Source organism: Sinocyclocheilus grahami, unplaced genomic scaffold (assembly GCF_001515645.1).
Source record: "Sinocyclocheilus grahami isolate Dianchi unplaced genomic scaffold, SAMN03320097.WGS_v1.1 scaffold2497.1, whole genome shotgun sequence".
Lineage (NCBI taxonomy): Eukaryota > Metazoa > Chordata > Actinopteri > Cypriniformes > Cyprinidae > Sinocyclocheilus > Sinocyclocheilus grahami.
The window spans coordinates 18,286-38,932 of NW_015507676.1; the positions used below are offsets into that span (position 1 = coordinate 18,286).

At 37.9% G+C, this 20,647-nt stretch overlaps 1 protein-coding gene across 1 annotated transcript in view; it reads left to right on the top strand.

Moving 5' to 3' along the window:
• Nucleotides 1-20,647, top strand: part of LOC107575178 (receptor-type tyrosine-protein phosphatase beta-like) — a 38,525-nt gene that overhangs the window by 6,073 nt on the left and 11,805 nt on the right. Inside the window, exons 4-12 of the mRNA XM_016261598.1 lie at nt 2,550-2,822; nt 4,606-4,872; nt 5,792-6,052; nt 6,412-6,675; nt 10,477-10,740; nt 14,453-14,716; nt 17,049-17,318; nt 17,638-17,901; nt 20,354-20,602. Of these exons, the coding sequence (XP_016117084.1) occupies nt 2,550-2,822; nt 4,606-4,872; nt 5,792-6,052; nt 6,412-6,675; nt 10,477-10,740; nt 14,453-14,716; nt 17,049-17,318; nt 17,638-17,901; nt 20,354-20,602 (2,376 nt within the window). The remainder of the gene's footprint in view (nt 1-2,549; nt 2,823-4,605; nt 4,873-5,791; nt 6,053-6,411; nt 6,676-10,476; nt 10,741-14,452; nt 14,717-17,048; nt 17,319-17,637; nt 17,902-20,353; nt 20,603-20,647) is intronic.

The window sequence follows — 20,647 nt, forward strand, 5'->3', positions numbered from 1 at the left end:
TCTCCCAAAACGCCGGATCCGTCTGGACGAAATGCCTATACAATCCTAAATTTATACGTATACAGCTAAACGCGTCTCTGTGTGGATGGGGCCTAAGAGTGTCAGATAAGCAGATGTGCAGAGCAGTGGTTCCCCAGGAAAGTAGTTGTGAATTGCTGCTCTAAATAACTATAAATAATCTAAAATTCACTGAAGACACATTTTACCTGTTTTTGAAATAGTTCTCTATTCATTATAATTCATTTTAAAATAGCTATACTTGTGAACAAGCATTTAAAAGTGCCTGTGCATGAATTTCCGGACCACTTTTTTCTAATCAGTAAAATAAGTCGTGGCCTAATGTTTAGAGAGTTGGACTCGTAACCCAAAGGTTGCAGGTTCAAGTCTCGTACCGGCAGGGATTGTGGGTGGGGGGAGTGAATGTACAGCGCTCTCTTCCACCTTCAATACCACGACTGAGGTGCCCTTGAGCAAGGCACCGAACCCCCAACTGCTCCCCGGGCGCCGCAGCATAAATGGCTGCCCACTGCTCCGGGTGTGTGTTCACTGCTGTGTGTGTGCACTTTGGATGGGTTAAATGCAAAGCACAAATTCCAAGTATGGGTCACCATACTTGGCCACACTTCACTTTTTTAATGTAACTAATTTTAATTTGACACTGGGTATCACAAGAATATTTGTGGCAAGAGCTCTTTTCAGTCTGCTGTATTCTGTTTGTCCTGATTATTTTCTTTTCCACATTTCAAATATGAAAAAGACAACAGACGCTGCATTCTTGTAATCTGTTCTCCAGTTTAATCTTTGTCTGATACCCAAGTGTTGGGCTGTGTCCGAAATCGCCCCCTATACCCTTAAATAGGGCACTATTTGAGGGAACAGCCATTTTTAGTGGTGTCCGAAACCATAGTGGAAGTTCTCGAGTGCACTCATTCAATCCCACAATGCGCTGCAAAAACAAGTGTACAACTGGTGCTCAACGGCTAGAGAATTCCCATAATGCACCGTGAGTCACGTGCTGAATGAACTCCCGCATATCGCCAGAAGATGGCGCCCGCAGCTGAATAATCAATCTGTTCATTTTTACAAAGCGCTCATCCATGGCGTACAGCATAATGTATAACACGGGTATAAATTCATTGATTATTCAATTGTTTGATTAGGGTTTATACATAATTTCCGTGACAGAGTTCAAGATAAATCCTTTAATCTTACTACTGGAGCTGCTAGTTTGCTAGTTTCAAATGATTAAAATAAACAGCAAGCACAAACTATGCAAAAGCAGCATTCCTTCTGGTGCACTCAGTGTCCGAATTCACTCACTCGTTTTCATTCACTCCTTCTAGTGAACTGAATTAGTGACCTAATGTAGGGAATAGTGAATGAGGGTATAGGGGGCGATTTCGGACACAGCCTTGGAGTCTCCACTAATTAGCTGATGAGTTGAATCAGGTGTGTTTAATTAAGGAGTGTTATTGGTACTCCAAGAATGAATATTATGAATAGTTAACTGAAATGCAATGAGAATCTTTCATTTTTCTTCCCAAATACTTACTTGTGTTTCTTTCCCAGATAGTTTTCACATTTCCCCCCCTTTTCACATGTAGTCCCTAGCAGTTTTTACAGGAATGTTTCTAAAGCATGGAAATAAAATATTTGTTCACTGTCAAAATGACTAAAAGCACTTGTTGCAGTTAATGACAGAACATTTTTTGATTAACACTACATGCACATACATTCCATAATATAGACTGTTATTACTGTAGTACGGTCTTAAAAATAAAGGGACCAAAGAGAGGTTTTCACAGCGATGCCATAGAAGGACAATTTTGGTTTCTACAAAAAAAACCTTTCAGTTAGCAGTTCTTGAAAGCACTGTTTTAATAATTTAAAGAACCTACTGTCCAATGGAAAGGTTCCAAGCATGTTAAATTTTCTTTATGGAACCATAGATGCCAATAATTGTTTTAGATTTTTAAGAGTAGACTGATTGGCCACAACCCTCCTCCATTTAAAAACAAGACAAAACAAAAACTTTGTCATGCTGAATTTTCATGCCAAACTTTGTCTTGGTTGAATAGGATTTTAATCCGTGTTTGGAACCCAAGCACACTGTATAATGTATAGACTATACAGTCTGCTATTTAAAACAACAGTAGATGTAGTATGCTATGCTTTTTTGTCATGTGACTTCAACACATAAAATTATTAGTTATTTAATATTCTAGCTTCATTACTAGTAAAGTCAGCAGAATTTAAGTGTAGCCACAAGACACTAACAGTATGATTTTTCTGTGAAAACAACACTCGCTAACCTTTTCTGGGTAAAGTTATATTCAATTTTACAATTTTGTCTCCAAGATAACATACAAATTAAGTGGTTTATAACATAACCTTCACATTTCTATTTTTACTGTAAATCCCCCCAAAATGCCCTGTACCCTAATTTTTTAAAAATAATACTGTTGTATTTTATTCCTAACACAACATTATTTCAAACTAGTTGGGGTTTTGTAACATATTTCTTTTGGTATTGGTCTATTTCTTTTCAGGTCTTCAGCCAGTATCTCAATTGCACATCCGTCACTCAGACGAGACCTCCCTAAGTGCTCTGTGGACTCACCCCTTTGGCTCATCATCCCGCGATGGTTACATTGTACAGCTTTTTCAAAGCAACACATCTACAGCTATTCATACACGAACCCTGAGTCGTGACATGAGAGAGTGCACGTTTAATGTCCTCACGCCTGGTCGCCTGTACGACATTACTGTAACCACTACCACAAAGAACCTGCGTGGTTCTGCTACAGTAAAGGGAAGAACATGTAAGAAAAGTCTAGGTTATGTCTAATTTCAAAACTGATGAATATTCTAGTTTGTTTGTTAGCTTAGGCCCATTAAATAATATTAACAGATACAACTTTTGATTTTAATAATGTATTAATAATTGCTGAGATTAACTAATAATAATACATGCAGTATTTTTATTGTTAGTTCATATAAACTAATGTAGTTAAATAATGTTAACAAATGGAACCTTATTGTAAAACGTTACCAGAAAAATAAGTACTTCTGGCCAGCACTACCTAATTTTAATTCACACTAAATTCTAAGATGTGGGTACTGAATGATTTAAGGTTGCATAAAAAGAAACCATATGGTAACAGAAATGTATTTATTTATTTTTTTTATTGAAATGTCGAAATGTTATAAATGTATTTTCAGTAACTCTTTACAATAGGGTGATATATGTAAACATTAGTTAATCCATGTGAACTATTAGTGAACTAACTTATTGAAAAACAACAATGAACAACACTTTTCAGAATTATGTGATGTTGGTTCATGTTAATTTCTACATTCTATTTTTTTTAATTAATTAATTTATTTAGTCATTTATCAGACGCTTTTATCCAAAGCGACTTACAAATGAGGGCAATAGAAGCAATCAATTGTAGTATTAAAATAACTAAAAACAGATCCAAAACTAAAAGCTAAAACTTAAATACTACCTATACACATTTTAAAATAAAGAGATTAAATAAAAATGACAAATGCATGCAACAAAATTTAAAAACTTAACATTTAAATGAAAAACAAAAAATAAAGCTAAAAACAATTCAAATATTAAAGAACAAAAGGTATAAGAGTATAATAATGATTCTAACATAACACCTGCCAAGTGGAGTCGCACGGTAGAGTCGATGGTCTTTACACTATTCGGTCTTCACACGAGGAGGCCTTCACGCGACGCTGACTAAGCTTTTTTATACCCTTCTAACAAAATACTACATTAATTCAGCTGGACACACTTTCCTTATTTTCTCCACAACAAATGGCCAAGCAAGCGCAGACACTGACAAGATAAGCGATACAGAACGAGACCAAAAGCGATATCAGTACGTCTCCACACAGTAAAAAAAGAAGCGTTTCTTAGCAACAACAACTGCACTACACACTAATGAGACAAGTAAATACACTTACGAGCTACTTTTAACTTCCGATGATAAAGACTGCTTCTCTCAAAGAGTATTTCTTTACACTGTTTTCTGCTGGCGCTTGAACACACTTTCCTTGTTTTCTCCACAACAAATGGCCAAGCAAGCGCAGACACTGACAAGATACGCGATACAGAACGAGACCAAAAGCGATATCAGTACGTCTCCACACAGTAAAAAAAGAAGCGTTTCTTAGCAACAGCAACTGCACTACACACTAATGAGACAAGTAAATACACTTACGAGCTACTTTTAACTTCCGATGATAAAGACTGCTTCTCTCAAAGAGTATTTCTTTACACTGTTTTCTGCTGGCGCTTGAACACACTTTCCTTGTTTTCTCCACAACAAATGGCCAAGCAAGCGCAGACACTGACAAGATACGTGATACAGAACGAGACCAAACGCTTTCTTTTTACACTTTTACATTCATACAAGTTATTAGATTATGAACAAACATCAATTAACAGCAACATTTGTAATCTGAACTTAAAATAAAAAAGAATAATTTAAATGCATTAACTAATATTAACAAATAGAAGTGTGTTTAATTATTATAGGAAATTACATATTTAAAGAATCTGATTGTAATCAAATGATGTGTTCTCAGTGCCTTTAAAGGTGAATCACCTGAAACTAAGTAACAAGGGAAAATCAGCTAGTCTGAATGCAAGCTGGGAGAAACCATCTGGAGATCTGGATTTCTACAACTTAGCTCTGTTATGGATCGGACAGACAGTGCACAACGTTTCTGTTTCAGCAAACACAACCTCCATCCTGCTTCCCTTCCTCAGACCCGGTGCTTTACACAGATTACTAGTTACCACTGTCAGCGGATCACAGACTTCCAAACTAGCTGAGGCCGAATGTCGTACAGGTAACATTAACCCAGATTAAATAAGTGTTTAACAAAATCATGGTATGCACTTTCCATTGTTATCATGCTCTCTTACTCTCTTGCTATGCAGGACTTCATGTCTTCCTAGCTACTGACAATTTTTTTATGCCTATATATTATTTAGAGATTCCAATACATTCATAAAAATAAAATATATAATTTGTTGCATGTTATCATAAATAATTATTTCCATGTTATATTATAATCCTAAACTTTGAAGACTTAAATGTATTAACCCACTTGACAAAAACATGTATATGTGTGTGTGTTTAAATATATATATAATTTCAGATTATGTAAAATATTCTATTAATAAACTAATAATATAGATTTTATATTTCCCCGTAACTATTTTCCCACAGATTAAATTCACAACAGAAATGCAAAACAATTTGCAGGTCAATACAAAAGGGATTTATGGAATTTCAGGAAGCTCTGCATAAAAGGAGCGGGTCATATTAAACACATCCTGTCGGGCTCAAATGCTCTTTCTATTTTCAGCCAGCATTTAATGAACTCTTGTGAAGTTGCCCAAACAATGGAGGATAGTTACACACTGTTCAGAAGCTAGACACCATATATAGACACATTCAGCCAAAGCCTTCTAATTGATTAAACATGTAATGCATCATTTTTAGTGTTACAATATTTTCTCATATTTCAATTTAATACACAGAGTCAGCTATAAGTAGCCAACTGTAAGTTGATTTCTTTAAAAGTGTAACACTCTATGTGTGACTATGGGATGCAGAAACAAAACAATCTTTCTGTTTGAAAAAAGAAAAGAAATTCTGAGAAGTTTAAGCTTTTCAAACAGCATCGAGACCTTTATTTGACTCACTTAATGATTATTATTATTATTCTTGACATACTGTAACCTTCTCTCTTTGGTTTTTAGTGCCCGCTGCTGTTTCTGACATTACTGTAACTAACAGCGGTCCAGATTTTCTGAATGTGTCGTGGAAGGCAGCAGAAGGAGATGTGGACAGTTACATGGTGATGCTAAAGGACCAGGAGAAGATCGTACACACTCTGGCTGCGTCTAAAGCAACCACCGAGTGTGTGTTCAGGAGTCTAGTTTCTGGCCGACTGTACACCATCTCCATTACCACACAAAGCGGCAGTTACAGAAACCAAACACTTGTACAGGAGAGAACACGTAAGCAATAATAGCACCATCATTCATATAGTTCTTAAATTTCAGAAATTTCACAGCAAAATCAAAAGAAAAACTGAAATTTTTTCCCATCACTATGTTTTCCATTAAATCTTCATTACAGTAATGAAATGAATCAATAAAATTATTTTGTTCTTGTTGTACATTACAAATATACTTTTATAATCCAACTAATATGTATTTCCTTCCACATTTCAATATTACCTTTGAAATAGGCTTCCATTAAGCTTATTTATCATAATTTTTTTCTCATTGATTAAAGTGCAATGTGTTGTTTTTAATGTTTCATTATATTCACGAAAATTTTGAGAATAATAAAAGTGCAATATTTCCTCTTTCAGAGCCGTCCACAGTCCAAAACCCCACCGCCATCCACTCAGCCAGAGATGACTTTCTAAAGGTTTACTGGAATCATGCATCTGGGGATTATGATTATTACGAAGTGGCGATCGAATATAACAGCACACGTCTTCAAAGTCAGAAGCTCAATAAGACACAAAGTGAATGTGAGTTCAGTGATCTGGTTCCAGGACGTCTCTACACTGTGACAATCAGCACCTGGAGTGGCCAGTACAACTCTACTGTCTCTATACATGGCCGAACATGTGAGTGACATCATGCTTTAGCATCTGTTTTTCCCATTATCAAGGGGCATGCACTGATATTGTCACAATCTTTCATTAAATATAAATATTAAAGGGGTGGTTGATTGCGATTTCACTTTTTTAACGTTAGTGTGTAGGTGTTGCGGTTTGAGCGTAAACAAATTACGATGCTGAAAGTTCAATGCAAATGGAGATATCATCTTTTAAAATTATGGCAGTTTAACACCTACAAAAACGGCTCGTAGGGACTACAACGAGCTACTTCCCGGGGTTGTGACATCACAAACCCTGATAAACCCCGCCCCCAGGAACATGCAACAAAGGGGGCGGGGCCATGCTGCACTGCTTTAGAGAAGAGGAAGAGTTGTTGCCATGCCGTCAAAACTAGGGGTGCACGAAAAAAAATTTATTGCATCCAAAATAAAAGTTTTGGTTTACATAGTATAGGTGTGTGTACTGTGTATATTTATTGTGTATATACAAATACATACACATGCATGCATATTTTTGAGAAAAATATAATATAAATTACATGAATATAAATATATACATGTAAATATTTTCAAAACATGCTGTTTGTGTGTGTCTTTAAATATACATAATAAATATACACAGTACACACACATATTATATTATGTAAACAAAAACGTTTATTTCAGATGTGATTAATCGCGATTAATCGATTGACAGCACTATTCAAAATCAATGTTCTTAATCCTGTTCCTCGGATCCCCCTTCTCTGCACACACTCTGCTCTGCATCTCTCTCTTTCTTTCTTTCTCTCTCTCTCTCTCATTCAGTTCATCAGCTCAGCTCCAACAATGAACTGTCTTCCAATTATACACTTTATGTGTATAGACAGACAGATATTTTTCACATACAGTGGGGAAAAAAATTTGATTCACATGCAGTTGCCGTGCTGTATTAAAGCTTTAATCAGGATAAAATCGCATATTAAAAGCTAACATAAGAAGTAGCATTTACAAATAACAGCATATCTAAAAGTATGAGACAACAACAAACAAAAAACATACCATTAAGAGCTGTGTGCTTGCACAGGTTCTGCGCAATCCTCTTCACTAATATCCTCTGCGTCTCACACAATATTGTTTATAAACAATATCGACGACGCCATTGTTTACAATACAACGCCGGAGCACATGCTTTAGACATTTAGACCTTTAATGTGCCGCATAGACTTAGCTATAGTGATGAATTAGTCTTGTCATTGGTCAGTGTCATTGGTGAAATGTCATCCCATAATGGATGACAGCTTAATGCAGAAGCTTTAAAGGATATCCAGATCAAACAGAATCAGCTTCTGATTGGCTGAAGTACGATATCAGGCATGCCGAAAGTATGACAAGGTGACACAGCGTCCAGAGTCATATTGAGCACAAAACCTTAGCAGCAAGCGCTTGAGATTATGCATGGACTCTATATTGGGGCTATACAATCTAAAGAAGGTGTGTAGAGAGGCCATATCACACACATTCTGAAGGGAAACCCCTAATAACAATACCTAAGAGGCAGCCATACTCCTCGTAGAGTGGGCTCTTACGAGCCAACAGAAGACCACACACCTCGTAAGCCACAGAGATAGCCTTTACAATCCACTAGCTTTTTCTTTGCTTAAAGGGGTCATATGATGTTGCTAAAAATAACATTATTTTGTGTATTTGGTGTAATGAAATGTGTTTATGCGGTTTAAGTTTCAAAAACACATTATTTTGCACATACTGTATATTATTGTTTCTTCTCTATGCCCCGCCTTTCTGAAACGCGTCGATTTTTACAAAGCACATTGGTTTGAAAAGTGAGGTGTGCTCTGATTGGCCAGCTATCCAGTGCGTTGTGATTGGCCGAATACCTCGAATGATTTATACTGTCTTTTTACGCGTTGCGTTGCATCACGCCGTGTAAACATAAATGTTTTATGTCTGCATTTGTGATCTGAGAAATTACAAACAACAAGCTCTACTCTACACTGCTCAAAACTGGTTAGAATTGTTAGAATCAAAGCGTTAGAATCATCAGTGGCAAATCCTTTAAATATGAAAATGTACTTACAGTCTATGAGTCAAAACAGCCGGCATTGTAGTCTACTCTCCCAGGATCAGGAAACAGTCCTCCATAAAAAGCACTGCACACATCTGAATATGTGGGTTGAAGTGTTCTGGAACAGTGTTGTAAATACAACTTAACCACTGATTTCTAGTCGTATCCTCTTTTGGAAGGCCAAACAAAGTAGTTTCGCTTTCACAACGAAACACACAGCATCACACACAGTGAGCTAGAGTGAGCGGAGGCCGGCGGCCTAGAGTGAGGAACGGCCGGGGGCTTGAGAATGGCGCAGCCGGCGGGCTTGCGGCAACCACATGTGACGACCCCGGGCTGGACTCTGCTTCGTCCACGGTGAAAGCCGATCTGGTGATCCACAGCGCAAAGTTGATGTATTTCCTCAGCGACCAGCAAGGATCAGCTCTAGGCATGACGAAGCGGATATCATCCTCTTTTGGAAGGCCAAACAAAGTAGTTTCGCTTTCACAACGAAACACACAGCTCACGACATGGCGGTGGCGGCAACAATACTACAGCGAGAATAAAAGTTACGCCTTCTTTCTTTGCATGAACGTTTGGGCGGCGTTATGCAAATCTTCCCACATCGTGACGTAGACATGTGGTAGGCGTGGTTGACTCTTAACTTTTATAAAAAATATCTCTTTGGATTTGAGACTTTAGTCTTTGCAACTTTAGAGATCTTCTTTATGCACCAAGAGCTTGTAACACTCCAAAGAGAAAGGAAAAATTGAAATTCGCATCATATGACCCCTTTAAAGACTGAGAATCCCCATCTGGGTGAACTAAAGCAGACCAACAACTGGTCCAAATTACAACACTAAGAAGAGTGGTGTACGTAAGAATCAATTGCCCTAAAGGGGCAAAGCAAATTAAGCTCCTCTTGATCCACCTGTCTGAAAGGGAGGAGATAAAACAATAGAACGTGCTACATTGGTAGGCACCTTAGACACATTACCTTGTCTAGGGTGAAAAAGAGCTTTTAACATCCCAGGAGCAAACTCTAGGCAGGAAGAGGCAACAGACAGGGCCTGCAGATCTCCTACCCTTTTTTAGAGAAGTGATTGCAAGGAAGAATGCCATCTTGAAAGTCAGACATTTATCTGAAGCGGACACAATAAGCTTGAAGGGCTTGAACAAGCCCACCAAAACAATGGCCAAATCCAACCCCAGATCTCTTGAATGAATTGCAGGCCTTAGCCACATCTTTCTAGTAGGAAATAAGACACTAGAAGGTGTCTTCCCAATGAATCACCACCTAAAGATGCCTGTCATGTAAACCTTTAAAGTGGAGGGGGATATCCCAGCAGAAAAGCTATCTTGAAGGAACTCCAACACTGAACCAATCAGGCAGTTAACTGGGTCCAACTGGTGTTCTCTGAATGAATGAATGAATGAATGAATGAAAAGTCATTGTAATTGTTTTAAATTATTATTATTTTAAGTTCTCTGCTGGATATTTTTTCTCTTTTTTTCTCTTTATTTGCTTTGATGCTAATAAGATTACGTGAGTACATCGCATAAATCCTCTTTATGTATATTTCTTTGTAAATGTTCTTGTTTTACATTTAAATAAAATTAAAGAAAAAAAATCTCATATATGTGTAAATATCAAACACATTTTGATTTTTCATTTCATGATTTTTTTTCACTTTCTAATATGAGTAAAAATCTAATCAGTGGACTACAATAAAAATCATATTTCACCCTTGTGTATTTCAGTCCCGGGTGCTGTGGGTAATTTGTCCCTAACAGAGTATGGAATCAGTTTTCTGAGGGTGAACTGGACATCTGCTCCAGGAGATGTCGATAACTATGAGGTTCAGAATCTCTTCAATGACACACAGGTGTCACCAGCTGTGAATCTGAGCAGTACAGTTAGGGAACACCTGTTCTCCGAGCTCACACCTGGTCGGCACTACAAGATTGTGCTGTCTACTCACAGTGGATCATACCAGCGTGCAGAGATCCTTGAGGGCCACACAGGTAAGGTTTTACAATGGAAAGATTTTTATTGTTCATGTATAACAATAATCATGTTGCTAGGGAAAAGTACTCGAAACTAACCCTGTGAATTTGTCAATTTGTCAATAATTATTTTGCTCCAAAATCAAAATAAAAGAATAAGAAATTGCATTTCCCATAAAAAAATAAACAGTATTAGTTTTGCATTGGCATTTGACATCATTTTCATGGATTCTAGCACATCTGTCAATAGATTAAAATTTGTAATCTAATTAATCACACCCTTTTTCTGTGATTAATTGCGAATAATCGCACACTTCATGAAATTGAGCATAGACCACTTATCTTGTTTCAAATATTTATTTTGTCATCATTTGCTATATTCAGCAAAGTAAACCAAACGACTGAAGGGTGATTCTCAAAAATCTGTATTTTATGCAAGCTTTTTTCAAGATAAATATAGATGTCTTTCCAAAAAAGGACTCCAAAAGGACACCAAAGAACCAAATAATATAAGGAGCCCATATAAGCACATATGAAAGAAAAAAAATCTGAATTGTATAGTGTGTGTACAGTGCAACAGCAAATAGCTTTTTTACATTTTAGAGAAGTCAAGTTGCGATACTGAACAGGACCACATGGTGATGCCAAAAAACCCTAAACCAACCGACGGCTGACTGCATATATCTACTACAGTACACGGATCCATTCAGAATAACTAAACAACAACATACACATGATAAATCAAAACATTATCATGAATGTGTGTGGAAACAACGTGAATGTACGGAAATGTCTGTGCTTGTGCATAAATACAATGTGCGATCTGTGCGTCAAAAGCACTCATACACGCATTATAATAATGGACTCACGCATGCTTACTGTACGACTCCTGTACGCCACCGCAATCATCTTTACCTTGATTGCAGTCTTCATCCATCAAAACTTTACTAGTGAGACTTGTTTGTGTCTCATCTGGCCATACAGCAGTGGGATGTGTTGACATTCCGTTCAGTCTGTACTTCACACAGCGCAACGTGTGAGCGCTCGCGCTCTTCAGAGACAATCACAGAATATGACAGAGCTCGTGTTTAAAAGCGAAACACACTGGAATTAATAATTCACTGAAAACGCAACGCGAGTCTCTGTTCTCTCTGCAATCTCTGATGTGATCAGCCTGGTTTCCTTTATACTAGCGCTGTTTTGGACGGATTGTTTGAATGCATTCGCTTACTGGATCATTGGACTGAAAACGTTCCCGGAGTTTAGCGGCTTAAAATGATCTGATCGCAAGCAGAGAAGCAAAATTAGGTTAAAGGGTTAGAATAGAAATTGTGCTTCAGTATTTTTGCGTGAATTGCGTTCAATTATTTTAACGCGTTAAGGATTGTAAAAATAATCGCATGCGTTAACGTGTTAACGTTGACAGCCCTAATATATACACATTATATTATAGTAATATTGTTGTATTGCCATAAATGTATGTTGATTTAAATCATCGCAAATGCAGTAATTTGTTTCAGTAATACAGTAAAAAATATATATATATTTTAGTAATGATGGTATTATTGTCACGGTGCTGTGTAGGAGAAATGCACGAATACAAAGAAGATAACGGTAAACAGTCTTTAATACATCCACATAAGGGTAATCCACATCAGGTAGGCAGGATACCCACAAACACATAGGTAACATTAAGACCAGACGACATGCACTGAGCAGACTGGGCTTAAATACTAACGTAAACAAGGATAATTAATAGAAAACAGGTGAACAGAATGACACAATCAGACATGAGGGGAAAGTAGGTCACACTGAGCACATGGGGAATGAAAACACAACAAAATAGTTCATGGGTGTGACAATTATACAGTAATATAATAATGGTCTTATGCATTACAGTAAAGAGAATATGGGGGAAATTAAATAAATAAAACATATGATGGAAACTGCAATTGTCCTTTCTCACCTATTGTGATGTATATCTAAGTGAAATGGCTTCTTGAATAAGAAATAACTATAATAGTGTTGCAAATAGTGCAAACTATTACATTTACATTTAGTCATTTAGCAGACACTTTTATCCAAAGCGACTTACAAATGAGGACAATGGAAGCAGTCAAAATCAACAAAAGAGCAATGATATGCAAGTGCTATAACAAGTCTCAGTTAGCTTAACGCAGTACACGTAGCAAGTTTTTTTTATTATATAATAAAGAAAAAGAAAAACAGATAGAATAGAAAAAGAATAGAGCAAGCTAGTGTTAGAGGCTTTTTTTGCTTTTGATAACTATATAATAAATAAACAGAGAACAAATAGATAGAATACAAAAAGATTAGAAAAACTAGTGTTAAGTTTTTTTTAAATAGAATTAGAATAGAGAGTGGTAGAGTTAGAGGGTCAAATAAAGATGGAAGAGATGTGGTTTTAGCCGATTCTTGACGATGGCTAAGGACTCAGCTGCTCGGATTGAGTTGGGCAGGTCATTCCACCAGAAGGGAACATTTAATTTAAAAGTCAGTGAAAGTGATTTTGCGCCTCTTTGGTATGGCACAATAAAGCATAGTGCAGAACGCAAGCTTCTAGAGGGCACATAAGTCTGAAGTAATGAATTTAGGTAAAGGGGTGCAGAGCCAGTGGTGGTTTTGTAGGCAAGTGTAACAAAGTTCGTAGTGGGAAGGAGGAAGTGACTCAGGTAGGAGGTTTGGAGACTCGTGGCTCTTTTATTTCTTTGCTTAAAGTTCAACAAAACACAAACGGGCGCAGTCAGCGCCTCAATCTGCCCAGGGCATAAACTCAGTTCATTCAGTTCTCCTCCTCCGGCTAAGGGATGGCCACGAGTCCCACTCTCTCTCTCTCCACCACGTTCTCCAGTCTGCCTTTTATCTGGTCTCTCCAGGCTAATTACTGCAATCAGACACAGGTGTTCATCATTTTGCACTTGACCTACTTACTCACCGCTTCCTGCTGCAGACTTCGCTGAACCACGCCCCCCTCGCCACAGCAAACAATAATGCCTTGAATTTTATGTGAGCAGCTATTGGTAGCCAGTGCAAATTGATAAACAGAGGTGTGACATGCATTCTTTTTGGCTCATTAAAAATTAATCTTGCTGCTGCGTTCTGGATTAATTGTAAAGGTTTGATAGAACTGGCTGGAAGACCTGCCAAGAGAGCATTGCCATAGTCCAGCCTGGACAGAACAAGAGCTTGAACAAGGAGTTGTGAAGCATGTTCCGAAAGAAAGGGCCTGCTCCTGAAGCAGAAATCAACATTCTCTCATTTCTCTCGATTTCTCTCAGAAATCAAGAGAAGCAGAAATCATTATCACAATTAAAATTTATTGTGCAGCCCTATCTGAAAAGAACCAACACTGAACTGACTTGAGTAATAACAATATTATCTTTTAGAGACAATATATACCATTAAATATATACCGTTTTCAAAGAAATATAAATATATATATATATATTTTTTTACTTTGGAGCAAACCTACCTAGGCATATTTTTTTAAATTTAAATATAATTTATAAATATAATTTTTGTGATCAATTTTAATCAAAAAGTGATCAATTTTAACAGATTTAACACTGTTGTATGTAACATTGGATTAGATGTTGAACTTGACAGGATTTGAATCCAAATGTATCTTTGTATCTTTATATTATTATCATCACAGTTTGATGATATCCTTTGTGTAACAGCTGTGTCTTTTTCCCATTTTGCCACCCAGTACCCAGTCAGGTTCAGGATCTCCGTCTTGGCGCTGGCACCGCAGACAGCAGTCTCAGAGCCTCTTGGTCCTCTGGTGATGGAGACTTGGACTTTTACTCAGTGTATCTGTTTCATGGGACACATGTCCAGGACATCAGATATGTTCCTAAACACATTACACAGACAGAATTTCACAACCTGGTACCTGGTCAATTGTACCCTGTTACTGTGCAGTCGGTCAGTGGAATGCAGACAAACAACAGTACAACTAGTGGCAGAACAGGTATGAAATACACACTAAAAGAGCAATGATATGCAAGTGCTATAACAAGTCTCAGTTAGCTTAACGCAGTACACGTAGCAAGTTTTTTTTATTATATAATAAAGAAAAAGAAAAACAGATAGAATAGAAAAAGAATAGAGCAAGCTAGTGTTAGAGGCTTTTTTTGCTTTTGATAACTATATAATAAATAAACAGAGAACAAATAGATAGAATACAAAAAGATTAGAAAAACTAGTGTTAAGTTTTTTTTAAATAGAATTAGAATAGAGAGTGGTAGAGTTAGAGGGTCAAATAAAGATGGAAGAGATGTGGTTTTAGCCGATTCTTGACGATGGCTAAGGACTCAGCTGCTCGGATTGAGTTGGGCAGGTCATTCCACCAGAAGGGAACATTTAATTTAAAAGTCAGTGAAAGTGATTTTGCGCCTCTTTGGTATGGCACAATAAAGCATAGTGCAGAACGCAAGCTTCTAGAGGGCACATAAGTCTGAAGTAATGAATTTAGGTAAAGGGGTGCAGAGCCAGTGGTGGTTTTGTAGGCAAGTGTAACAAAGTTCGTAGTGGGAAGGAGGAAGTGACTCAGGTAGGAGGTTTGGAGACTCGTGGCTCTTTTATTTCTTTGCTTAAAGTTCAACAAAACACAAACGGGCGCAGTCAGCGCCTCAATCTGCCCAGGGCATAAACTCAGTTCATTCAGTTCTCCTCCTCCGGCTAAGGGATGGCCACGAGTCCCACTCTCTCTCTCTCCACCACGTTCTCCAGTCTGCCTTTTATCTGGTCTCTCCAGGCTAATTACTGCAATCAGACACAGGTGTTCATCATTTTGCACTTGACCTACTTACTCACCGCTTCCTGCTGCAGACTTCGCTGAACCACGCCCCCCTCGCCACAGCAAACAATAATGCCTTGAATTTTATGTGAGCAGCTATTGGTAGCCAGTGCAAATTGATAAACAGAGGTGTGACATGCATTCTTTTTGGCTCATTAAAAATTAATCTTGCTGCTGCGTTCTGGATTAATTGTAAAGGTTTGATAGAACTGGCTGGAAGACCTGCCAAGAGAGCATTGCCATAGTCCAGCCTGGACAGAACAAGAGCTTGAACAAGGAGTTGTGAAGCATGTTCCGAAAGAAAGGGCCTGCTCCTGAAGCAGAAATCAACATTCTCTCATTTCTCTCGATTTCTCTCAGAAATCAAGAGAAGCAGAAATCATTATCACAATTAAAATTTATTGTGCAGCCCTATCTGAAAAGAACCAACACTGAACTGACTTGAGTAATAACAATATTATCTTTTAGAGACAATATATACCATTAAATATATACCGTTTTCAAAGAAATATAAATATATATATATATTTTTTTTTACTTTGGAGCAAACCTACCTAGGCATATTTTTTTAAATTTAAATATAATTTATAAATATAATTTTTGTGATCAATTTTAATCAAAAAGTGATCAATTTTAACAGATTTAACACTGTTGTATGTAACATTGGATTAGATGTTGAACTTGACAGGATTTGAATCCAAATGTATCTTTGTATCTTTATATTATTATCATCACAGTTTGATGATATCCTTTGTGTAACAGCTGTGTCTTTTTCCCATTTTGCCACCCAGTACCCAGTCAGGTTCAGGATCTCCGTCTTGGCGCTGGCACCGCAGACAGCAGTCTCAGAGCCTCTTGGTCCTCTGGTGATGGAGACTTGGACTTTTACTCAGTGTATCTGTTTCATGGGACACATGTCCAGGACATCAGATATGTTCCTAAACACATTACACAGACAGAATTTCACAACCTGGTACCTGGTCAATTGTACCCTGTTACTGTGCAGTCGGTCAGTGGAATGCAGACAAACAACAGTACAACTAGTGGCAGAACAGGTATGAAATACACACTATCTGTAATTTACATGTCAGAACTAGATTTTCTAATGGAAATATGATACTTCGTGAATTTGAGTTCCTCTGAAACCCTCCACCTTCCCCAGCTCCAACTGTATAGATATGCTACGGGTTATTTTATATGCTATTTGTGCAGCAGCAATATGTCTTAAATACTCACAGCACTGTATCGCCGTATGCATTGGCAATAACAAGTTCCTGTACTTGCTTGCAGCAGCAGCAATAATCTACAACTACAGCAATAACCAACAGCAGCAGCATAGCAGATATATTCCGCCAAGACCAAATACATTAACATCTTCATATCCATTACCATGCTAAAATTTTCAGCGAGTTGTCATGATAGAAATACAATAATATTGTCTCAGGAAGACAAGAAGAGCTTGAAAAAAAAACTACAGTCTAATGTGTGCTTGTGTGTGTTTCAGATCCCTCCACAGTCACCAACCTGCGGGTAGATAATGAACTCAGCACACACAATCTGTTAGTGAGCTGGACGGCAGCTGTGGGTGTTTATAATGGTTATAGTCTACAGTTACTAGATGAGAGCGAAAGAGTGAGCACCAGCATTTCCGTGCCCGCTACTAACAACCACCACCTGTTTAAAAATTTAACTCCAGGAAGTTGGTACAAAGCACATGTTCAGACACTTAGTGGCACTGCCACAAGCAAGGACATGACTGCTGAGGGACAAACACGTAAGACACACTTCTTGCAGTATGTTTTTCACTGTGTATTCACCGCACAATTGAGTTTGTAATCTCACATGATCAAAAAATATTGAGCAAAAGAACACTTTATGGTATTTTTATTTTATCTAAATTATAACACATCTTACTGTCTAGCATTAAGAGTACTTTGAGCTCTATTTAAGACATTTTACTTAAATAGATCAATTCTGCAGAATTCCACAGATTTTACAACCAAGTTATCAAGGAAAAACAATGATTTCAAGTCTTTTCCAGAATGACTTAATGGCAAGACAGTTTACAAGACTTGTTCGCCTAATCTTCTCAGGTCCAGCTGCAGTGACCGGGCTACACATATGCTCCAACACCAGCACTGAACTTTCATTCTGCTGGACTGCACCGGAGGGCCAGGTGGACGATTTTGATCTGTATCTGTACGATCAGTTTGAGACAATACAGTCCCACAGGACACTGGGAAAAGATGCTCTGGGCTGGTCCTTCATGTACCTGCTGCCAGGGACACTGTATAAGATGATGATCACCAGCAGGAGAGGGAAACTGAGTAGTCAGTCGTCTATATGGGCGCGTACAGGTGAATACTGAAGTAGAGGTCTGCATCCATGGGACCCGACCAGATTCTTTGCGCCGCGGAATTAAATTCCAGAATAAAACGCGGTAGCGGTCGGTAACGCTGGTGTAATTTGAATGGCATATCTGCGCTTTATTCTTATTGGCATTTTGTATGCACTCGGACTGTTATGCCCGCACTGCACGCATGCTTTCTGTGTCACGTGTTTTATTTGCGTGGTCTGTGCGCAGCATGTGCATAACAATGCTCAGAGCAGGCTGTACCGGTGGTAAATATACGGCCCTCAGACAGAACAAGCAGGTTGTCGATGAGTGACAGAGCAGAATAAGGATGGAGCAATGTGTGGATGCGTGCTGTCCTTGAACCGTTCAACTTGGTTTTGTTCAGATTTTGCTTAGCCTATCATTTTAAATGACAGATGTCGTATTTATTTATTTTTCTCTGCGACACTTTTCCTACTGTGTGAACAGAAAAATGTCAAACAAATTTAGTTTGACGGATAAAAATAGAAAAAAATCTATTTAAATGTGAGATTCTGGAAACAAGATTTATATTTAGCGGGAACGGTCAGGTCGGGAAGAAAATTATTCTAAATGGACAGCGGGTGAACAAAGAGTGAATAAAGTGGGAGTGGCCAGCTATCCAGTGCGTTGTATAACCTTGCGGGAGCTAAAAAAAAAAAACTTTTAAAAATTGTCCCGCGCAGACCTCTATACTGAAGCTCTATTCAGTATGTAATATTTCCTAGTTAAAATGCTTCACAACAATTAGCAAAATATATTGCATCACTCATCAGAAACTTTATTTGTTAAAGGGGTCATATGATGTTGCTAAAAAGAGCATTGTTTTGTGTATTTGGTGTAATGAAATGTTTATGTGGTTTAAGGTAAAAAAAAAAACATTATTTTCCACATACTGTACATTATTGTTTCTCCTCTATGCCACGCAATTTTTTACAAAGCTCATCGGTCTGAAAAGCGAGGTGTGCTCTGATTGGCCAGCTATCCAGTGCGTTGTGATTGGCCGAATACCTCAAGCGTGTGACGGATGACAATGTTACTCCCCTTACCATATTGAGCGACGATTCAAAAACATGAAAACAACAAAGTAGTTTTGCTTTCACAACGAAACACAGCGTTACACACGGCGGGCTTGAGTGAGCAGCGGCGGCCTAGAGTGAGCAGAGGCCGGGGGCTAGACTGAGGAACTCTAGGAATTTGACGAAGCAGCATCCGGCGGGCTTGCGGCAACCACATGTGACGACCCCGGGCTGGACTCCGCTTCGTCCATGGTGAAAGCTGATCCGGCAATTCGCAGAGCGAAGTTGATGTATTTCCTAAGCGACCAGCACGGATCAGCTCTAGACATGACGAAGCGATATTGTCCTCTTTTGGAAGGCCAAACAAAGTAGTTTCGCTTTCACAACGAAACACACAGCGCCTTCACGACATGGTGGCGGCAACAACAATACTACAGCGAGAATAAAAGTTACGCCTTCTTTCTTTGCGTGAACATTTGGGCGGCGTTATGCAAATCTTCCCACATTGTGACGTAGACATGTGGGGGTGTGTTAGAACGAGCCGTTTTAGGTAGGCGTGGTTAACTCTTAACTTTTATAAAGAATATCTCTTTGGATTTGAGACTTTAATCTTTGCAACTTTACAGATCTTCTTTATGCACCAAGAGCTTGTAACACTCCAAAGAGAAAGGAAAAATTGAAATCGCATCATATGACCCCTTTACGAATCATTACTTGCCCCTGGATTTGATTTTTAGGAGCATTTTGACCTTTATGATGACCTTTTTGTTTAAAGTTTCCTATTAGTTAAAACCATGTAAGTATATATCAAAGACATTACTGTAAAAAATAACTGCAGAAACTAAAATTAGAAGTAAAATATATTTAACTGAAGTAAAACGTAATACTAATGGGAGTTTGCAAAAGAATGAAAAATAAACTGTAAACGTGTGCTAAAATACGTGAGAAATGACATAGTTTTCGTATTTTCAATCAGTGCTGGGTGGTCTGAGTTAATTAATTAATGAATGAATTCTCCCAAACCCGTTTTTCAGTATTCAGTACAATGAAACAATAAATAGCTGTCTGATTGACATAAAATATCCAGCCACTAAGAGGTTCTCATTTTCCAAAGGTACAAACAAACTAAAAACTATCTATGAACAATCCAAACTAATTAAAACTAAATTCAAAATACACAACAACATATATTTCTAAAGCTACCAAATATATATACAAAATCTAAATCAAATATATATAAACAGAATATTTCTGTTGCATTTTTCTCAATTTATTTAAAATTTAGCCCTGGCCATCTAATTTCAGGTTATTTCTGACTTTACTCTTTCTGATTTCTTTAATAATAATAATAAAAAAACATTCTATGTATATTTTTGTTTGGATGTTTAAAAAAGTCTTGTTGGTTTGTTTTTACAGCTCCTGCCTCTGTCATAAACCCCCATGTTGAGAATCAGGGTCAAATGGACAGTCTTCTTCTGAACTGGATGCGTGGTCCTGGGGGACTTACTGGATATTCAGTCACTGTGGATGGCTTTGAACAGCGGTTGGGTCCAGAGAGCACGCAGGTCATCTTTCATGGGCTGGTGGCTGGTAGGCTGTATTCTGCTACACTTCAGAGCTGGAGTGAAGATCTGACCAACACTACAACTGCAATAGGGCGTACAGGTCAGTGCTGCTGCAAATCATACAGCCCTAAAGATATGTTTTACA